General features: G+C 67.0%; 2 protein-coding genes across 3 annotated transcripts in view; both read right to left on the reverse strand.

Annotated features, from left to right (window-relative positions):
- The window catches only part of LOC136006867 (maestro heat-like repeat-containing protein family member 1), a 56,178-nt gene extending 44,281 nt beyond the window's left edge, over positions 1 to 11,897 (reverse strand). Inside the window, exons 1-10 of one of the 2 annotated variants that reach the window (XM_065664907.1) lie at positions 11,842 to 11,897; positions 9,325 to 9,639; positions 7,571 to 7,716; positions 7,095 to 7,226; positions 6,407 to 6,569; positions 5,492 to 5,590; positions 2,290 to 2,441; positions 1,998 to 2,138; positions 1,106 to 1,198; positions 209 to 287 (exon numbers count right to left, since the gene is read on the reverse strand). In XM_065664907.1, coding sequence (XP_065520979.1) covers positions 209 to 287; positions 1,106 to 1,198; positions 1,998 to 2,138; positions 2,290 to 2,441; positions 5,492 to 5,590; positions 6,407 to 6,569; positions 7,095 to 7,226; positions 7,571 to 7,716; positions 9,325 to 9,346 — 1,027 coding nt within the window. In that variant the 5' untranslated portion in view covers positions 9,347 to 9,639; positions 11,842 to 11,897. Of the gene's footprint in view, positions 1 to 208; positions 288 to 1,105; positions 1,199 to 1,997; positions 2,139 to 2,289; positions 2,442 to 5,491; positions 5,591 to 6,406; positions 6,570 to 7,094; positions 7,227 to 7,570; positions 7,717 to 9,324; positions 9,640 to 11,841 lie in introns of those variants that run through there. The other variant, XM_065664906.1, reaches the window with a different exon arrangement.
- Positions 11,898 to 12,879: 982 nt separating this feature from the next.
- LOC136006869 (protein HGH1 homolog) lies at positions 12,880 to 16,194 on the reverse strand. Its single transcript, XM_065664909.1, has 6 exons — positions 15,674 to 16,194; positions 15,497 to 15,597; positions 15,088 to 15,186; positions 14,919 to 15,010; positions 13,554 to 13,676; positions 12,880 to 13,289 (listed from the first exon to the last, which is right to left on the reverse strand). The coding sequence occupies exons 1-6, from the start codon at positions 16,177 to 16,179 to the stop codon at positions 13,101 to 13,103; spliced, it is 1,110 nt and encodes a 369-aa protein (XP_065520981.1). The 5' UTR covers positions 16,180 to 16,194; the 3' UTR covers positions 12,880 to 13,100.
- Between the last annotated feature and the right edge of the window lie 1,135 nt (positions 16,195 to 17,329).

Genomic DNA, 17,329 nt, shown 5'->3' on the forward strand with positions numbered 1-17,329 from the left:
GTTCCATGGGCTGGAGCAGGACAGCAGCCCCCCACCCCTGCCATCATGGCTCGGAGACGTCCACTGTACCCCCAAGGCCAGCCGAGGCCGGAGGGACCCAACCCCTCCTGCACCACGCACACCCCCTTGGGCAGGAGCAGGAGCCCCCGCGGAGCACGGCAGCTCCATGGGGTGCCACGCACCCGCCATGCCCTGGGCCCCCCCTTACCCAGGACGGTGAAGCACCGCAGGACCTCGGTGTGGTTCTTCACCGCGAGCGGCACGGCGGGGTCTGCAGGAGCACAGATCTGCGGGGGGACACGGCCGCGGTCACCAGCACCGCGGGCACAACGGCGGCTGCGGAGGGGACGCTTGGGTCTGCGGCTGCACCCACGGCCCCCGAGCTGCCCTGAGCATCCATCACGGAGCAGCGGCTCCTGCATCTGGCACCATCGTGGTACCCAGCTCGCAGGCACCGCCTGGGCTGAGCGGGGGCTCGAAGGACAACCTCTGCCATGGACACCCATACTTGTGGGCAGCGAAACAGCACCAGGGCTGGGGGCACCCAGAGAGGGAGGGGGGATCCTGCCCCTCTGCTGCGGGAAGGGGAGACCTGAGAGCGGCTCCAGGGCCTGAAGGGGCTGCAGGGAGCCTGGAGAGGGGCTTGGGCCAAGGGAGGCAGGGATGGGATGGGGAGGAAGAGGGAAGAGGTGATGGGATCTTGGGGAGTTCTTCCCCATGAGGGTGCTGGGGCACTGGCAGGGGGTGAAGGGAGAAGTTGGGGATGCTCCATCCCTGGCAGTGCTCGAGGCCAGGTTGGACACAGGGGCTCGGAGCCCCCTGCTCCAGTGGAAGGGGTCCCTGCCTGTAGCAGGGGGTGCAATCAGATGAGCTTTGAGGTCCCTTGCAGCCAACCCAACCCATTCCACGGCTGTATCGGACCCATGTGGGGATACCAGAGCCTGGGAGCTGGGATCACCTCAGCTGAGCAGCGCAGGAGCCCCAGGGGGACAGAGCCGGGGGCAGAGGCAGGGAGCAGGCTCCAGCCCAGGCTGCGGCAGGGGCAGCCTCGAGCCCCGCAGCGCACGGGCAGGCTCCGGGGCCCCCCCCGGCCGCCAGCCCTCACCTGGGGGTGCAGGGTGCCCAGGAGGGGGTCGAGCTGCACGTCCAGGCTGCGGCTGCCGATGTTGACGGAAGCCTCCAGGATCTGGCACAGGCTCTGCTCAGAGAGAGACCGGGGGGGGGGTCAGGAAAGAGCCCCCGGGGGGGGGGGGGCAGAGGGTGCTGAGCCCCATGGGACACCAGCGCGAGGGTGGGAGCAGGAACCTGCCATAGGGGCAGGATCCGTCTGCTATGGGGGGACAGTGGGGAAAGCCCAGAGCAGCTCCAAGGCCTGAAGGGGCTGCAGGGAGCCTGGAGAGGAGCTTGGGCCAAGGGAAGCAGGGATGGGATGGGGAGGAAGAGGGAAGAGGTGATGGGGTCTTGGGGAGTTCTTCCCCATGAGGGTGCTGGGGCACTGGCAGGGGGTGAAGGGAGAAGTTGGGGATGCTCCATCCCTGGCAGTGCTCGAGGCCAGGTTGGACACAGGGGCTCGGAGCCGCCTGCTCCATTGGAAGGGGTCCCTGGCTGTGGTTGGAGCTGGAGCAGCTTTGAGCTCCCTTCATCCCACCCCATCCCACGGCCCCATGAGGCAGCAGCAGCTGGCTCCATCCTGCTCATCACCGGGCGCAGCCTCCCAAGGCTTGGGCTGAGCAGCACAAGGGATCACGATGGAGGGAGCAGGAATCTCACATGGAAGAGGGAGCTGCAGCCGGGGCAGGGGCAGGGCACGAGGTGCTGGGCACCCACTCGAAGGTCAGGACTGGGTCTGCTTCGTTGCTCCTGCTTCCACCCACTGCTTCGGGACGGGGACGGGGGGCAGAGCCCTGCTTGGTGCCCCTCCTGCACCCCTGGACCACAGCGCGCCCCATGGCAGCGGGTGCAGGGATGTGATCCCCCCCCCCCCCGCCCCAGCTCACCTTGGATATGTAGAAAGCCTCCGTGTGCTTCTTGTAGAGCGCGAGGATGCCCGGGATGAGCTTCGGGAGCTGCTCCTCCAGCTTGTCCCCGGGCAGGAGGTGACTCATGGGGCCCACGGCCTCCACCACCGCCAGCCTCAGCTGCGGGAGAGGCTCAGCATCACCAGCGCCGTCCTGAGCCGGGATGGAGGCTCCGCGGCTCTGGAGCTGCTGCTGCTGCTCTGGGCAGAGCTGAGATGCTCCAAGGGCATCATCAGAGTAAAAGACCCCCCCCCACCGCCCCGGCCATCACCTTGGCCTCCCGGTGCTGCAGCCAACTGTTGAAGAGCACCTCGTAGGCACTGAAGATCTCGTTGGAGAACGTGTCCTTCCTGACCGTGGGGTCCGGAGCCTTGTCCAGGTTCGCCAGGTACTCCTGGATGCTCTCACTGAAGTGCTGCAGAGCTGGGGGGAGAGCCCGAGCACACACGCTGGGTGCTGGAGCCTCAGCAGCACCACGTGCTGGACGTGCAGCTCCGCAGGCAGCATCCCAAGGGATGGGGACGGGCTGGGATTCTGCCTGGCAGGCGGCTTCACGGGGCTCTGCAGGGCTCGATGGGGCTCTCCAGGGCTCGATGGGGCTCTCCAGGGCTCGATGGGGCTGTCCAGGGCTCTATGGGGCTCTCCAGGGCTCTATGGGGCTCTCCAGGGCTCTATGGGGCTCTCCAGGGCTCTATGGGGCACTCAAGGGCTCTATGCGGCTCTCTGGGGCTCGATGGGGCTCTCTGGGGCTCTCCAGGGCTCTATGGGGCTCTCCAGGGCTTCATGGGGCTCTCCAGGGCTCTATGGGGCTCTCCAGGGCTCTATGGGGCACTCAAGGGCTCTATGGGGCTCTCCAGGGCTCGATGGGGCTCTCCAGGGGTCTATGGGGCTCTCCAGGGCTCTATGGGGCTCTCCAGGGATCTATGGGGCCCTTCAGGACCCTTCCCTTCCCCAGGCTGCCCCCCCCCAGCTCTCCCCGCCTGGCCCCAGGGCAGAGCCGCTCCAGCCCCCCTGGCCCCACTCCGACGGCTCCGGGTCCCTCCGGTGCCGGGGCCCTTTCTGCAGGAAGCAGCCCAGGGCTCGCAGGGTCCCTGCGGTGCCATCAGCACCCAGAGCCCATCAGCACCGAGCACCAGAGCGGGACCCATGCGGGGTGATGCAGGAGCGGGGGGGATCGCATCCTGCTCGGGGCAGGGGCACCGCTGGAGCTCATGGGGCCCAGGCCCGGCTCCAGCAGGACCATGGAGCACGGGGTGGGGGGACTCAGGGGCCCCTCTCCGGCTCCTGGGATGGCCCCACAGGAGCACCGGGGGAGCAGCACACGGTGCAGGAGCCCGGTGCCTCCGGTACAGCTTCCATCGGGACCCATGGTCCCAGCTGGGATCCAGAGCCTGGATGGGACGGGGGAGCCAAAGAGCCCTTGAGGATGCCCAAGGGCTCGAGGAGACATCAGCAACGGGGGTCACCGGGCCCAGGGCACCCACATGAGCACCCCCAGAGGAGGAGGAGGAGGAGGAAGGGCACAGGAGCAGCCTCGCTCCCTCCCCAGTCCCTTTGGAGCCGGCGGCTCCGAGGTGCTGAGTCACTCCCTGACCTCTTCCCGCAGCCAAATCATCCCCATCGCACGGCTCCATCCTGCTGGCACCGCACCAGCACAGCCTGAGCCGGGCCCTGCCTGCGGCAGAGCAGCAGCAGCAGCAGCAGCACCGCCAGGGCTCAGCCCCGCTCCTGGGCTGCCCGCAATGGGGCCAGGACCCTGCTCCCCACAGCGCAGGCGATGGGCAGGGCTGGAGGGGACGGCCCTGTCCTGCCGGGGTCATGGAGCACCAGGGACTGATGCTGGGGATGCAGCCGGCAGCACCGAGGGACCTCAGAGGGGTGCAGAAGGCGCCCGGCTCGCACCAGCACCGTCCGGAAGGGGGGAACCGGACCCCATCCGGACTCCATCCATTCCCACCCCATCTCCAGGCTGCGGGCAAAGGCCCTGGTTTGGGTCGAGGTCCCCTCAAGCTTCTGTGAGGAGTTTGCCTTGAGGAGTGAGAACATCAACCAGAAACGTCACCAAGAGACCTCCACCAGCCCAAGGCCGGGTGGGTGCAGGGCAACGGGCAACGTCCATAGAACCAGGGAATGGGGTGGGATGAAGGGAGCTGAAAGCCCCTCCAGCTCCAACCACGGGCAGGGACCCCTTCCACTGGAGCAGGGGGCTCCGAGCCCCTGTGTCCAACCTGGCCTCGAGCACTGCCAGGGATGGAGCATCCCCAACTTCTCCCTTCACCCCCTTCAGTGCCCCAGCACCCTCATGGGGAAGAACTCCCCAAGATCCCATCACCTCTTCCCTCTCCCTCCCCATCCCATCCCTGCCTCCCTTGGCCCAAGCCCCTCTCCAGGCTCCCTGCAGCCCCTTCAGGCCCTGGAGCTGCTCTCAGGTCTCCCCTTCAGCAGCAGAGGGGCAGGATCCCCCCTACCCTGCGCCGCTGCTCCCACTCTGGGTGCCCCCAGCACATGGGGGGGTTCTCCCCCCCCCAGCCCCCCCGGTCCTGCTCCTCAGGCTCCAGCCCCTCTCCCCCAGGCTGGATCCGGGCTGGGATGGCCCCGAGCCAGGGCCAGGACCTTGCCCTTGGCCTGGTTGAGCCCCAGGAGGTCCCCCCCTGTCCCGACCCCTCCGATCCCAGCCCTTTCCCCCAGTGGCCCTGCAGCAGCAGCCCGGGGCCAGCGCTGCCTCCCTGGGTACCACTGAGCCCCCGGGGCTCTGCGGATGCTCCCATCGCACATCTCAGCAGTGACCAAGCCCCCGGCCACCAGGACCACCCCCCCCATGGCCTGGTGCTGGTGAATCAGCTCCAGCCGGAGCCCGAGGGACACCCAGCACCACAGGCGCTGGTTTCCATCCGCACCGGTGCCGCTCCTCCGGCGCTGAGCCTCTGAGGAAGGCCAGGCTGGAGGCGGGGGGGCCATGAGGGCTCCCTCTGGCATCCCTGCAGCCCTCACAAGCGTCACCTCCCGACACGGCCCCATTCCAGAAGTGATCTGGACCAGAGCTGAGCCGGCCCCAGCACATCCCGGCTTCCCTGCAATTGCCAGCAGGAATCACGCTTGCCGAGGGGCCAGGCTCACGGCAGCGACGGGACAGGCTGGGCGATGAGAGGCTCTCCTGTAGCGCATCCCCCTCTCCCCATCGCGTCACCTCGGCCCGAGCCGGGATGGCTCCGGAGCATCCCTGTCCCGTTCGGCAGAGGAGGAAGTGAAGGGCACCAGCACCCTCTGGGCTATGCAATGGAGCGACTGGGAGCAGGTAGGAGCTGGAGAAGGGCTTGGCTGGATCCCAGTGACCTAGAGCCGGTAACCCAGCACTCCCGGAGCCAGGCATCCCTCTGAGCCAGCATCCCCATTGCCATGCACAATCCCTCCTTCTCCAGGGCAAGGAACAAGCTTCCCCCAGCGCATCCGAAATCAGGGCACAAAAACCTTACCGTAGCAGAAGACAGACTTCATGTGGTCCTGCTTGGCCATTCCCAGCATGGGCAGCATCGTCCCGAGGATGGAGTTGAGGAAAGGCACCATTCCAAACACTGGGAGGGAAGCGGGAGAGGCTCATTGAGCCCACACAAGGGCAGGAGCTGCTCTGCAGGGCCCTGGGCCCCAGGGAATCCCAGCACCGTGCGGGCAGGAGATGCCAACAGCCCCGGAGAGCCCTGCTGGGGCAGCTGGAGGCAAGAGCCCAGGCTGGGATGCAGAAGCACGGGATGGGGTGGGATGGAGGGAGCTGAAAGCTCCTCCAGCTCCAACCATGGGCAGGGACCCCTTCCAATGGAGCAGGGGGCTCCGAGCCCCTGTGTCCAACCTGGCCTCGAGCACTGCCAGGGATGGAGCATCCCCAACTTCTCCCTTCACCCCCTGCCAGTGCCCCAGCACCCTCATGGGGAAGAACTCCCCAAGATCCCATCACCTCTTCCCTCTCCCTCCCCATCCCATCCCTGCCTCCCTTGGCCCAAGCCCCTCTCCAGGCTCCCTGCAGCCCCTTCAGGCCCTGGAGCTGCTCTCAGGGAATGCCCAGGGCAAGACGAGCCAAGAGGTGCTCACGGCGCTGCTCTTCCTCCCCAGGAGCCCTACACGAGGGGCTGCCCCACACGAGGGGCTGCCCCACACGAGGGGCTGCCCCACACGAGGGGCTGCCCCACGGCCCCAGCCCAGGGCTGCGATCCCAGCAGCATCCCGGGAAGAGCAGCGCTTTCCGAACCCGCGCCCCACAGCCCAGCCTTCCCCTTCCCAAAGCCCAGCTCTTGGGAGGAGAAGAGGAGGAGAAGCACGAGGGAGCTCAGCACACGGAGCCCACCGGGACCACGGCAGCCCCGGAGCAGGGAGCGGGCGGCAGGGCCCTGGCTCACCGTTGGATACGGAGAGGTTGGCAAAGGTCTGCAGGACGAAGTAGTGGGGCAGGATTCCCGGCTGGAACTTGGTGAGCACCTCCTCCATCACCTTGTTGATGAAGCGCTGCCCCACGGCCACCAGGACGCTGCTGGCTGCCTGCTGCCAGTCCCGGATCACCTCCTGTGCGCAGGGAGGAAGCCAGCTCAGGACACGGCAGCGGACACGGCCCCGCCGGGAGCCTCTTCTGCTCCAGGAACTCATGGAAGCTTGGAATGCCTTGGATGGAAGAGGCCTGAAAGCTCCTCCAGCTCCTTCCCCTGCCTCGGGCACGGACACCTTTGACCGGAGCAGGGTGCTCCAAGCCAGCAGCTCTCCCCTGCATGGACCTGCAGCCCCCCGGAGCTCTCCCTCTTCCCACTCCGAGTCCCACCAGCCGGCCCAGGTCCCCTCCAGCACCCACGTTCCGTGTAGCGGGTACGGGTGCTGTGCTGCAAGGAGCCACCAGCCAAAGCACCCTCATCTCCCCGCAGAGAGGAGAACGTCGCCCATCCCCTCGTCCCTCCGCCCTCCCAAGGGCTTCCCTCTGTGAAAGGGGCCCGGTGTCAGCTGCACTGGGGCAGCCCAAACCCACGGCGCTCACTGGGCTGAGCAGGAAGAACCCAACCAAGAGCAGCAACGGGAGGAGCCGGAGCTCCCAGCTCCTACCTTTGACTTGGTCATCTCGCTGGAGGCCAGGAAGATGACCACCTTCGCCGTGCTTTTGTCCAGGAGGGCGATGTTGTTCTTCACCACGGTCTCCATCGCCTTCAGGATGATCACCCGGTGCGGGTAGGCCAGCTAGAGGGGAGGGAGAGCACCCAGGTGCCCGCTGCCACCTCCGCCACGCAGCGAAAGGCGATGCCTTGGGGCCACCACCGACCGCTTTGAGCCCCATTTCTCATCCGCAACCGGATGATCACGGCTGTTTGATGGACTCATGGAACGCGTTGGCATGAGGGGAGCTTAAAGCTCCTCCAGCTCCAACCCCGCGCAGGGACCCCTTCCCCTGGAGCAGGGGGCTCCGAGCTCCATCCAGCCTGGCCTTGGGCACTGCCAGCGCTGGGGCAGCCCCAGCTCCTCTGCCTCACCCGTGCGTGGAGCGGGGCTCATGGAGCCGATGCCGCCGCCGGCTCCGTGCCCACCTTGTCGTGCTGCCGCAGGTACTCGTCGCAGCAGTGCAGGATCTCCTCGGGCTCCGCAGCACCCAGGGAGCAGAGCGCGCTGTAGATCTGCTCCTGCACCTGCGGGGCCTTGTCCGTCGTGGCATCCATCAGCGTCGTGGCGAGCCCTGAATGCGGGGTGACAACGAGATGGTGACATCCACCGCGCCACGCCGGCAGCTCCACCGTCCCCTGCGGGGCCTCCTCAAGCAGCACCCCCCGAACCCGTCTCCAGGCTCCGCACCCAAGGCCGTGCTGCCCCTCTATGTCCCAAGGGCTCGTTCCCCATCATCCCCCAAAGCAGGGTGGGCCCTTCCCAGCTTCGCTCCCTGCAGATCTATGGCCGCCCCGCGGCGTCATTCCAAGGTGAGCCCGGCTCCAGGGTTTAGCACACGGAGGTCTTAGAGCAGGGCTGGCACCGTTTGAGGGGGGCTGACCCAGCAGGGGACCCCCCCATGGGCACGTCCTGGAGGGGCTGGAGTTGCCCCGTGGCCATCGGGCTCAGCCCCAGCAATGGACGAGGCTCCCTGAGGGTGAACAGATGCCACCACGGAACCGCGGAATGGGGTGGGATGAAGGGAGCTTAAAGCTCCTCCAGCTCCAACCACGGGCAGGGACCCCTTCCACCGGAGCAGGGGGCTCCGAGCCCCTGTGTCCAACCTGGCCTCGAGCGCTGCCAGGGATGGAGCATCCCCAACTTCTCCCTTCACCCCCTGCCAGGGCCCCAGCACCCTCATGGGGAAGAACTCCCCAAGATCCCATCACCTCTTCCCTCTCCCTCCCCATCCCATCCCTGCCTCCCTTGGCCCCAGCCCCTCTTCAGGCTCCCTGCAGCCCCTTCAGGCCCTGGAGCTGCTCTCAGGTCTCCCCTTCAGGCCCCTTCCCTTCTCCAGGCTGCCCCCCCCCAGCTCTCCCAGCCTGGCCCCAGGGCAGAGCCGCCCCAGCTCAAGGCTCCAACCCAGTTAAACCCGTTCAAGGAGGCAGGTTCCAGCTATGGTTAATTCCCTGCTGCAGCCAGGGCATTCCCTAAGAGCCTGTGTCAAGGGTGGGAAGTGAAACAAATCCTTTGGGATTCCTTATTGGCAAAGCTGATTCCACACTGCAGGAACCGAGCCCAAGCGCCGCTTCCCTCTGGGTTGGACCCTACAGCAGCTCCAGTGCCTAAAGAGGCTGCAGGAAAGCTGGAGAGGGGTTTGGGACAAGGGATGCAGGGATGGCACAAGGGGAACGGCTTTGACCGGCCAGAGGTGACCCTGGGATGGGATCTGGATTAGGAGGGGATCGTTTTCCATGCGGGCTGTGGAGCTCTCCTGCCTCAGTCACGTTGGCACCCGCGTGAGCTGGTGCTGGGGGATCCCTGGTCCCGGCGCCTTCCCGTGGCTTCATTAAACCACTCAATTATTCCCTCATTAAAGCGACCTGCGGCAGAGCATCCGCGCCGGAGCGGCCGGGATGCAGGCTGGTACCCCAGGGGGCTGCACCACTTTAACCACGCAAGGGACCACGGAGGCTCCGGCCAGGTGCCGCACGGATACGGCCTGGGATCAATTCCAGGCGCCGGGAATTGCCGGCGTGGAAAACTGCTCCCTCCTCCCGTCCCCACACACCGGAGCTCCGGCTGCACCGTGGAGCTGAGCACACACCCCCCCCCCCCCCCACCCCACCCAGGGGCTCTTTCCCAATGGAGAGGGCTCCCATCAGCTCCATCCCAACGGGATCCAGGCTCCGGCACTCACGCCTGATGCGGGACTCCATCATGCTCCGCGTCCGCAGCTTCCCCACCAGCAGCAGGAGGTCGGCAGCTCCCTCGGGATCGATCCCGGCGCTCCCTGGGGAACCTATCTTCACCCGGTGCCGCGCGGAGCTCGGGAGAAGCGGGGCTGTGGGGCTGGGGGGGGGGTCAGCAGGGGCAGCAGCAGCCCCACAGCTCCAGGTCCCAAAGGCCGGCGGGCAGCAGGCGCCGTGCTCCCATCCGTGCCCAGGCCCTAGGGAGGAGGGAGGTGACCGGAGCGCATCCCGGAGCCGCTTCCCAGCACGTCTGCCCCTGGAGCCTGCACGAGGGGGGATGCTCCCATCAGGAAAACTTGGGAAGCTCGTCCATGCTGGGAGCTGCGCGTCCCAATGGCAGCAGAGGGACCCAGCGCTGGGTGATGGCCCCGGGTGGCTGCTGGCCACGGGTGGGTGATGGCCACGGGTGGGTGATGGCCACGGGTGGGTGATGACCCCAGGTGGCTGCTGGCCACGGGTGGGTGATGGCCACGGGTGGGTGATGGCCCCGGGTGGCTGCTGGCCATGGGTGGGTGCTGGCCACGGCTGGGTGATGGCCACGGCTGGGTGATGGCCACGGGGGGGTGATGGCCACGGGGGGGTGATGGCCCTGGGTGGGTGATGGCCACGGGTGGGTGCTGGCCCTGGGTGGCTGCTGGCCACGGGTGGGTGATGGCCACGGGTGGGTGATGGCCACGGGTGGGTGATGGCTACGGGTGGGTGATGGCTACGGGTGGCTGCTGGCCACGGGTGGGTGATGCCCCTGGGTGGCTGCTGGCCATGGGTGGGTGATGGCCCCGGGTGGGTGATGGCCACGGGTGGGTGATGGCCACGGGTGGGTGATGGCCACGGGTGGGTGATGGCTACGGGTGGCTGCTGGCCCCGGGTGGGTGATGCCCCTGGGTGGCTGCTGGCCATGGGTGGGTGATGGCCCCGGGTGGGTGATGGCCACGGGTGGGTGATGCCCCTGGGTGGCTGCTGGCCACAGGTGGGTGATGGCCACGGGTGGGTGACGCCCCCACCACTGGGCCCCTCACACTGCAGGAGCTGGGGGTGCCCACCCAATGGTTGTCTCCAAACCCATGAGGAAAAGGGAGGAGGAGAAGTTGCCGGCATCCACAAGGCCGGGACCCGGCTCAGCCCCCATCACCCGGCTCAGCCCCCGTCACCCCCCAGCTCCAGCCCAGGCAGGAGTTTGGTAATGGAAGGTTTGGGAGGGGACATTGAAGAGGTTCCCCACTGGCCCAAGCCCAGCTCTGCCTACGGGGCCTTCACCAGCATGGGCAGGGCAGGCAGCTGGGCCCAAAGCGGTCAAGATGGTGGTCAAGGGATGGCCAAGGGGTTAGTTAAGAGGTTGGCCAAGATCTTGATCAAGGGGTAGGCCAAGAGGTTGCCCAAGGGGTTAGTTAAGAGGTTGGCCAACAGCTTGATCAAAGGGGTGGCCAAGAGGTTGCCCAAGGGGTTAGTTAAGAGGTTGGCCAACAGCTTGATCAAGGGGTTGGCCAAAGGGTTGGCCAAGAGGTTGACCAAGGGGTTAGTTAAGAGGTTAGCCAACAGCTTGGCCAAAGGGTTGGCCAAGAGGTTGACCAAGGGGTTGCCCAAGGGGTTAGTTAAGAGATTAGCCAACAGCTTGGCCAAAAGGTTGGCCAAGAGGTTGACCAAGGGGTTGCCCAAGGGGTTGGTTAAGAGGTTAGCCAACAGCTTGGTCAAGAGGTTGGCCAAAGGGTTGGCTAAGAGGTTGACCAAGGGGTTGCCCAAGGGGTTGGTTAAGAGGTAGGCCAACAGCTTGGTCAGGGGGTGGCCAAGAGGTTGGCCAAGGGATTAGACAAGGAGATGAACAAGGGGATGTTCAAGGGGTTGGCCAAGGGGGTAGTTAAGAGGTTGGCCAAGAGCGTGGCCAAGGGGGTGGCCGAAGGGGTGGAGAAGGAGGTGGTCAAGAGGTTGGCCAAGGGGACGGACAAAGGGGTGGTCGGGAGGTTGGCCAAGAGGATGGAAAGAGGCTGGCCAAGGGAGTGAACAAGGGGATGGACAAAGGGGTGGCCAAGGGGTTGGTTATGAAGGTGGCCAAGGGGTTGACCTTGCCCAAGCCCATTTCCATCCCCTTCCAACTTCCCATTGGGATAAACGGACCCGGGACCCGAATCCCACCCCCGTGGCGGAGGGGGGGGGTGTCCCATTAACATGCATTCATCTTCATCCCAGCATCCATTCCCAATGCGGGCTCTTTTTACCCCAATAGAGGGACACAGCGAGAGCCCCAAACGGGGGGGGGGGACCGCACCGGGACACCGGGACACCGAACCGGGACAAGGATCCATCGACCTCACGTGTGTCCCCCGCCCCACAACAGGGGTCACCGGTAGCTCCGGTTAACGGAGCGGCAGCACCGGGGCCTGTGCCCTCCCCATTGCGGCTTAACACCCCCCCCCCCCCAAAATGGACCCTTCCGTTCCCCCCCCCCCCCCCCCACCGGGACCCGCACTCACCGGGACCGGGACGCGCTCGGTGGCCGGCGGCGCTTCCGGGTGCGTTGGCCACGCCTCTTTACGTAGCCACGCCCACTGCGCACGGGTGTAATGCCGTTCAGGTCCGCTAGGGAGCGCTGGTGGCGCGGGGACCGCGCCACCAGCGCTCCCTAGCGGACCTGAACGGCACTACACCCGTGCGGGACCGGGGGGGGGCTATAGGGGTCTATAGGGGGGTCCCCGAGCATAGGGATGGCACAACCAAGTGGGGACCCCCCCGTTATGTGGGTCCCGCAATGGGGACCCCCAGCCAGCGGCTTCCATAGCCCTCAAGCGGACCCCCCCATCCTCATGTGGTCCTGTAGTGGGGACCCCCCACCCCCAGAAAGCCCTGACCCCCATCCCAGGGGTGTCCCACAATGGGGACCCTTACCCAAGGGGGTCCTGCAGGCGCTGACCCCCATGGGGACCCCCACCTGGGGATAGCCATGGTCTCCAATGGGACCCTCACCCATGTGGGTACTACAGTGGGGACCCCCACCCGAGGGCACCCCAAAGACAAGGACCCACATAAAGGGGGTATCCTGCAAATGGGGACCCCCACCCAGCGGTGCCCCATAGATGGGGACCTCCACCCAGTCTCCCCTGGGGTACCTTGATATGAGGGGGGGGTCACTTCCCCTAGCTCTTGGCGTGCCCCAAGGTGGGTCCCACCATGGGTACTGAGCCCCAAGGGCAGTGTGGACGTGGGGGCCACATGTGGGGCACACAGCTCTTCCTGGGTGCCCACACGGCCTGGCTGAGCCTCCCCCACCCCACATCCCCTTTACCCCACAGAGACCCCACTCCCCCCTGACCCCAGCAAACAGCGTTCCCTGGGGGACCCCATCCCACATGGGGTGTCCTGCACACAGGGTTCCCCCCCAGGGGGTGCTCCTTGGACCCCAGCTCCCTCCTATGGAGCCCCCCAGAGATGTGGGGCACAGCCGGACCCCATGGGGCTGCTGGGGGTGGTGAGGCTGGGGGGTGAGGGACATCACGAGGGGCTTCACAGTGGGCTGGGGCTGGAAACCTTTTATTCCTCAAGGCACGTTGTGTGGGTCCAGATGTGGGGGTCCAGCCCCACAGCGCAGGGCCGGGGGCACCGGCCCCTTCCTGCCCCCAGCACCACATTCCAGCCTCACCCCATCGGAGGGGGCAAAGCGGGGACCCTGCCCTGCAGGACCCCAAAGCGGGGGTCCCCCGTTGTCAGCCCAGGGGATGCTGAGGGTGAGCTGGTGTCACCGGGAGGGTCCCTCGTGGCTCGAGCCTTGTGGCTCCGGCTCCTGCTCCCGGTCCTGCTCCTGCTCCCACCACTGCTGCTCCTCTTCCTCCCGGTCCAGGCACTGGAGCTGCTGCTCCACCTCCTCCGGGATGTTCACCTCCAGCAGGTTCTCCATGCCCGGGGGCGGCTCGTCCCCGATCAGCACCTATGGAACGCAGGAGGAGGAAGGCTCAGGGAGGGGAAGGAAGGCTCCAGGAGGGTGAGTGGGTGAGGAAGAGGAAGGCTTCAGGAAAGGGGCCAGGAGGAGGAAGGCTCCCGGTGGCAGAGCAGGAGGAAGGACGGGGAAGGGGGGTGCTAAGGAGGAAGGCTCTGGGCAGGGGGCAGGCGAGGGGGATGAGGAGAGGGAGGAAGGCTCCAGGCACGGGGCCCAGGCAGAGGGAGCCCCGGGGGGTGCAGTCCCGCACCTCACCTGCAGCAGGCGCTCGCAGGCCGCCCGCACCCCGGGGTGCTGCTCCCAGCCGTGCAGCTCCCGCAGCACCACGTAGGTGCCCATGTCCCGCACCCGGCGGCGCCCGGGCGCCGTGGCCGTGAGCTGTGGGGAGAAACAAGCGCTGGGTGAGCAGGATGGGACCCCCGCACCCAGCCCCATGCACTGCCCTGTCCCACCGTGTCTGTGTCTGCGGGGCTGCCCATCACCACCCGGCCCCTTCCTGTCCCATTCTGCATCCCGCTGGAAGCTCCCGCATCACCCACAGATGTGCCACGGGCTCGCTCTGCCCCATCACCCAGAACACGGATGGTGACCATGGGCAGGATTTGGCCACCACAGCAGCACTCAGGACACTGCACTGGTCAGGCCTGGTTTCCAACCGGCTTCAGTGCCAGGCTGGATCCGTCAGCTCCCCACAAGGATCCATCACCTCCCCATGAGCATCCATCACCTCCCCACAAGGATCCATCACCTCCTCTCCATGAGCATCCATCACCCCCCATGAGCATCCATCACCTCCCCATGAGCATCCATCACCTCCCCATGAGCATCCATCACCTCCCCATGAGCATCCATCACCCCCCATGAGCATCCATCACCTTCCATGAGGATCCATCACCTCCCATGAGGATCCATCACCTCCCCACGAGCATCCATCATCTCCCATGTGCATCCATCACCTCCCCACGAGGATCCATCACCTCCCATGAGGATCCATCATCTCCCCATGAGGATCCATCACCTCCCATGAGGATCCATCACCTCCCATGTGCATCCATCACCTCCCCATGAGGATCCATCACCTCCCATGAGGATCCATCATCTCCCCATGAGGATCCATCACCTCCCATGAGGATCCATCACCTCCCATGTGCATCCATCACCTCCCATGAGCATCCACCACCTCCCCATGAGGATCCATCACCTCCCATGAGGATCCATCACCTCCCCATGAGCATCCATCACCTCCCATGAGCATCCATCACCTCCCATGAGCATCCATCACCTCCTCTCTATGAGGATCCATCACCTCCCATGAGGATCCATCATCTCCCCATGAGGATCCATCACCTCCCATGAGGATCCATCACCTCCCCACGAGCATCCATCATCTCCCATGTGCATCCATCACCTCCCCACGAGGATCCATCACCTCCCATGAGCATCCATCACCTCCCCATGAGCACCCATCACCCCCCCATGAGCATCCATCACCTCCCATGAGCATCCATCACCCCCCCCATGTGCATCCATCACCTCCCCATGAGCATCCATCACCTCCCACAAGGATCCACCACCTCCCCGGAGCACCTTCCCCCTTGGTCCCACACCACAGGCACCCACCAACATGACGGCTTCCAGCAGCATCCTCCTAATGTCGGGCTCCTCCTCCCGCTGCTTGTCCTGGGGCAGGTACTGCAGGTCCGGGGGCAGCCCTGGGCACAGGCTCCCTCAGTGGGTGGGTGACACAGGGACCCCCCCCCGGACCCCCCCGGCCCCAGCCCCCCCTTACGCTCCATGTCGTGCTCAGGGAGGTCCTCGGGCCCGGCCAGCGGCAGCAGCAGGAAGGGCAGGATGTCCACGGCCTCGCTCAGCAGCCACTCGTGGTGCTCTGGGGACGATGGCTGGGTCAGAGCAGCCCCCGCGGCCTCGCTCCTGCCTGCTCGCACCTCAGGGCGCTGGAAGGGGGACATCGGGACGGGACGGGGCGGCTCCTCCCCGGCCATGGCCCCACGGAGGCCACCGGGGTGGGGGCGGCAGGAACGGGCAGCGCCGCAGGGACAGGGTGAGAGCAGGAGGCCCCGGCAGGGCTCCAGGATACGGGCAGGGACCCCGGGGGAGGGCGATGAACCCCGGCAGCCCCCATAGGCGAGGGCAGGGCCCCGGCAGCCGCTCCGTGCTCGGCGGGGCCGGGCTCTCACCGTGCTCGAAGCAGCAGTTCCGGAGCGCGCCCACGATGCCGCGGCGGTGCTCGACGGAGTCCCGGTACTGCGTGAAGGGCAGGAGCCGCTGCACCGCGCACCTGTGGGCCGGGCCGGGCCGGTCACACCGGGCCGGGGCCACCACCCCGAGCCCCCCCCCCCCCGCCGCGGCCGTACCGGGAGCGGTCCAGGAGCCGGCGGCGCCCCTCGGGGACCTGGCTGAGGTTGCAGAGCAGCGGCCCCAGCTCCGGCGGCGGCCGGGGCTGCGCCAGCGCCCGCAGCAGCGCGTCCCAGCGGGGGTCGAGCGCCCGCAGCACGGCCCGCGCCGCGCCGGGCTCCCGGCTGAGGTTGGCCAGGAGCCCGCAGACCGGCCCGGCCGGTACCAGCGGCAGCAGCGCGGGCAGCGCCGGCAGCAGCGCCCCGCGGGCCGCCGGCTCGGCGGACACGTTGAGCAGGCAGCGCCGAGCCGCGAGGGCCGGCCCCGCGCCGGGCCCCGCCGCCAGCGCCAGCAGCGCCGTCAGCAGCGAGGGCTGCCCCGCCAGCAGCCGCCGCCCCGCCGCGGAGCCCGACAGCGCCAGCGCCGCCTCGGCAGCGCCCGCCCGGGCCGCAGCGTCCGCGGCCGGGCCCAGCAGGGCCGCCAGGGCCGCCGCGGCCTCCGCCTCCTCCGTCGTCGCCGCCGCCATCTTGGACCGGAGGGCGTCTCCTGGCAACAGGAGAGGCAGCCAATGAGAGCTAAGAGGGAGGGCCCTCGGGGGAGGACGGGCCAATCGAATACGGGGCAGTGGCAAAGGGGAGGGGCAGGCGGGGAATGGGATTCTGGGAAGGGAGGTACGAGCGGAGACACACGAGGCCACGCCCTCGAGCCACGCCCATCTCTAGGCCACGCCCCCCCCCCCGCGCTGCGGCGCCGCCGGGTCCTAGCGCGGGTGGGCTGGCGGCGGGGAGGACCGCGGTGCCGGTCCCCACCCAGCTCTTCCTCGGCGGGATGAAGGTCCAGCACATCACCGGGGGGCACCCGGAACCCGCTGGGCCGTGTGTCCTGCCATGGGGGCCCTTGCGGTGGCCAAGCCCCCGTGAGGACCTGGCACTGAGCCGGTGGGGTCCCGGTGCCACGGGTGGTGCCGGTGGCAGTGCTGGTACCAGTGCCAGAGTTGGGACCAGTGGTGCTGGAGCCGGTGCTGGTGCCTGCAGGGCACTGTTTGGACCCTGCCATGGTGCCACCTCCCCGGCTGCCACCTCCAAATCCTGGCTGATCCATGGCAATTCCCAATAACTCCATCCGGGCCGGTCCCACGGGGATGCCAAACTCAACACCAGCCTATGGCGATTCCCAGTTTGATCCCGGCTGTGCCCAGGGCAAGTCCCAGCTCAATCCCAGCTGGAATCTTGGCAATTCCCAACTTGATCCTGGCTGGAGCCGTGATGCCACCCGGAACACCCCCCACATCCCCGTGCCTCCAACAGCCCCAACCAGCGGCCCTGGGAGCAGGTTCTGTTCCCTTCACCGGAGCAGAGGCGCTGGCTTGGCTCCCGCTGCCGTGATCCCAGAGCTCTGGATCCAGCCAGGCTCCATTCCAAGGGATAAGGAGACTTCTCCTGGGAGCAGGGAAGCAGCAGCAGCCGGAGGTGCCCGGCCTCCGCTGGGGAGGGGCTGGATCCCGATGGTCCCTGCAAATTCCAGATGCTGTGACTGAATCCCAGGAATTTCAGGGGCCCGGGAGATCCCAGATTGATGGCGGCTGCTTGGGAATGGGTTTCTGCTGCACTAAGGTTGTGTGCTAGGACATACAGGCCAAAGGGACGGGCTCTCCCACACGGAGCAGGCTTGGGAAG

This window comes from Lathamus discolor, unplaced genomic scaffold (genome assembly GCF_037157495.1).
Source record: "Lathamus discolor isolate bLatDis1 unplaced genomic scaffold, bLatDis1.hap1 Scaffold_76, whole genome shotgun sequence".
Classification (NCBI taxonomy): Eukaryota; Metazoa; Chordata; class Aves; order Psittaciformes; family Psittacidae; genus Lathamus; species Lathamus discolor.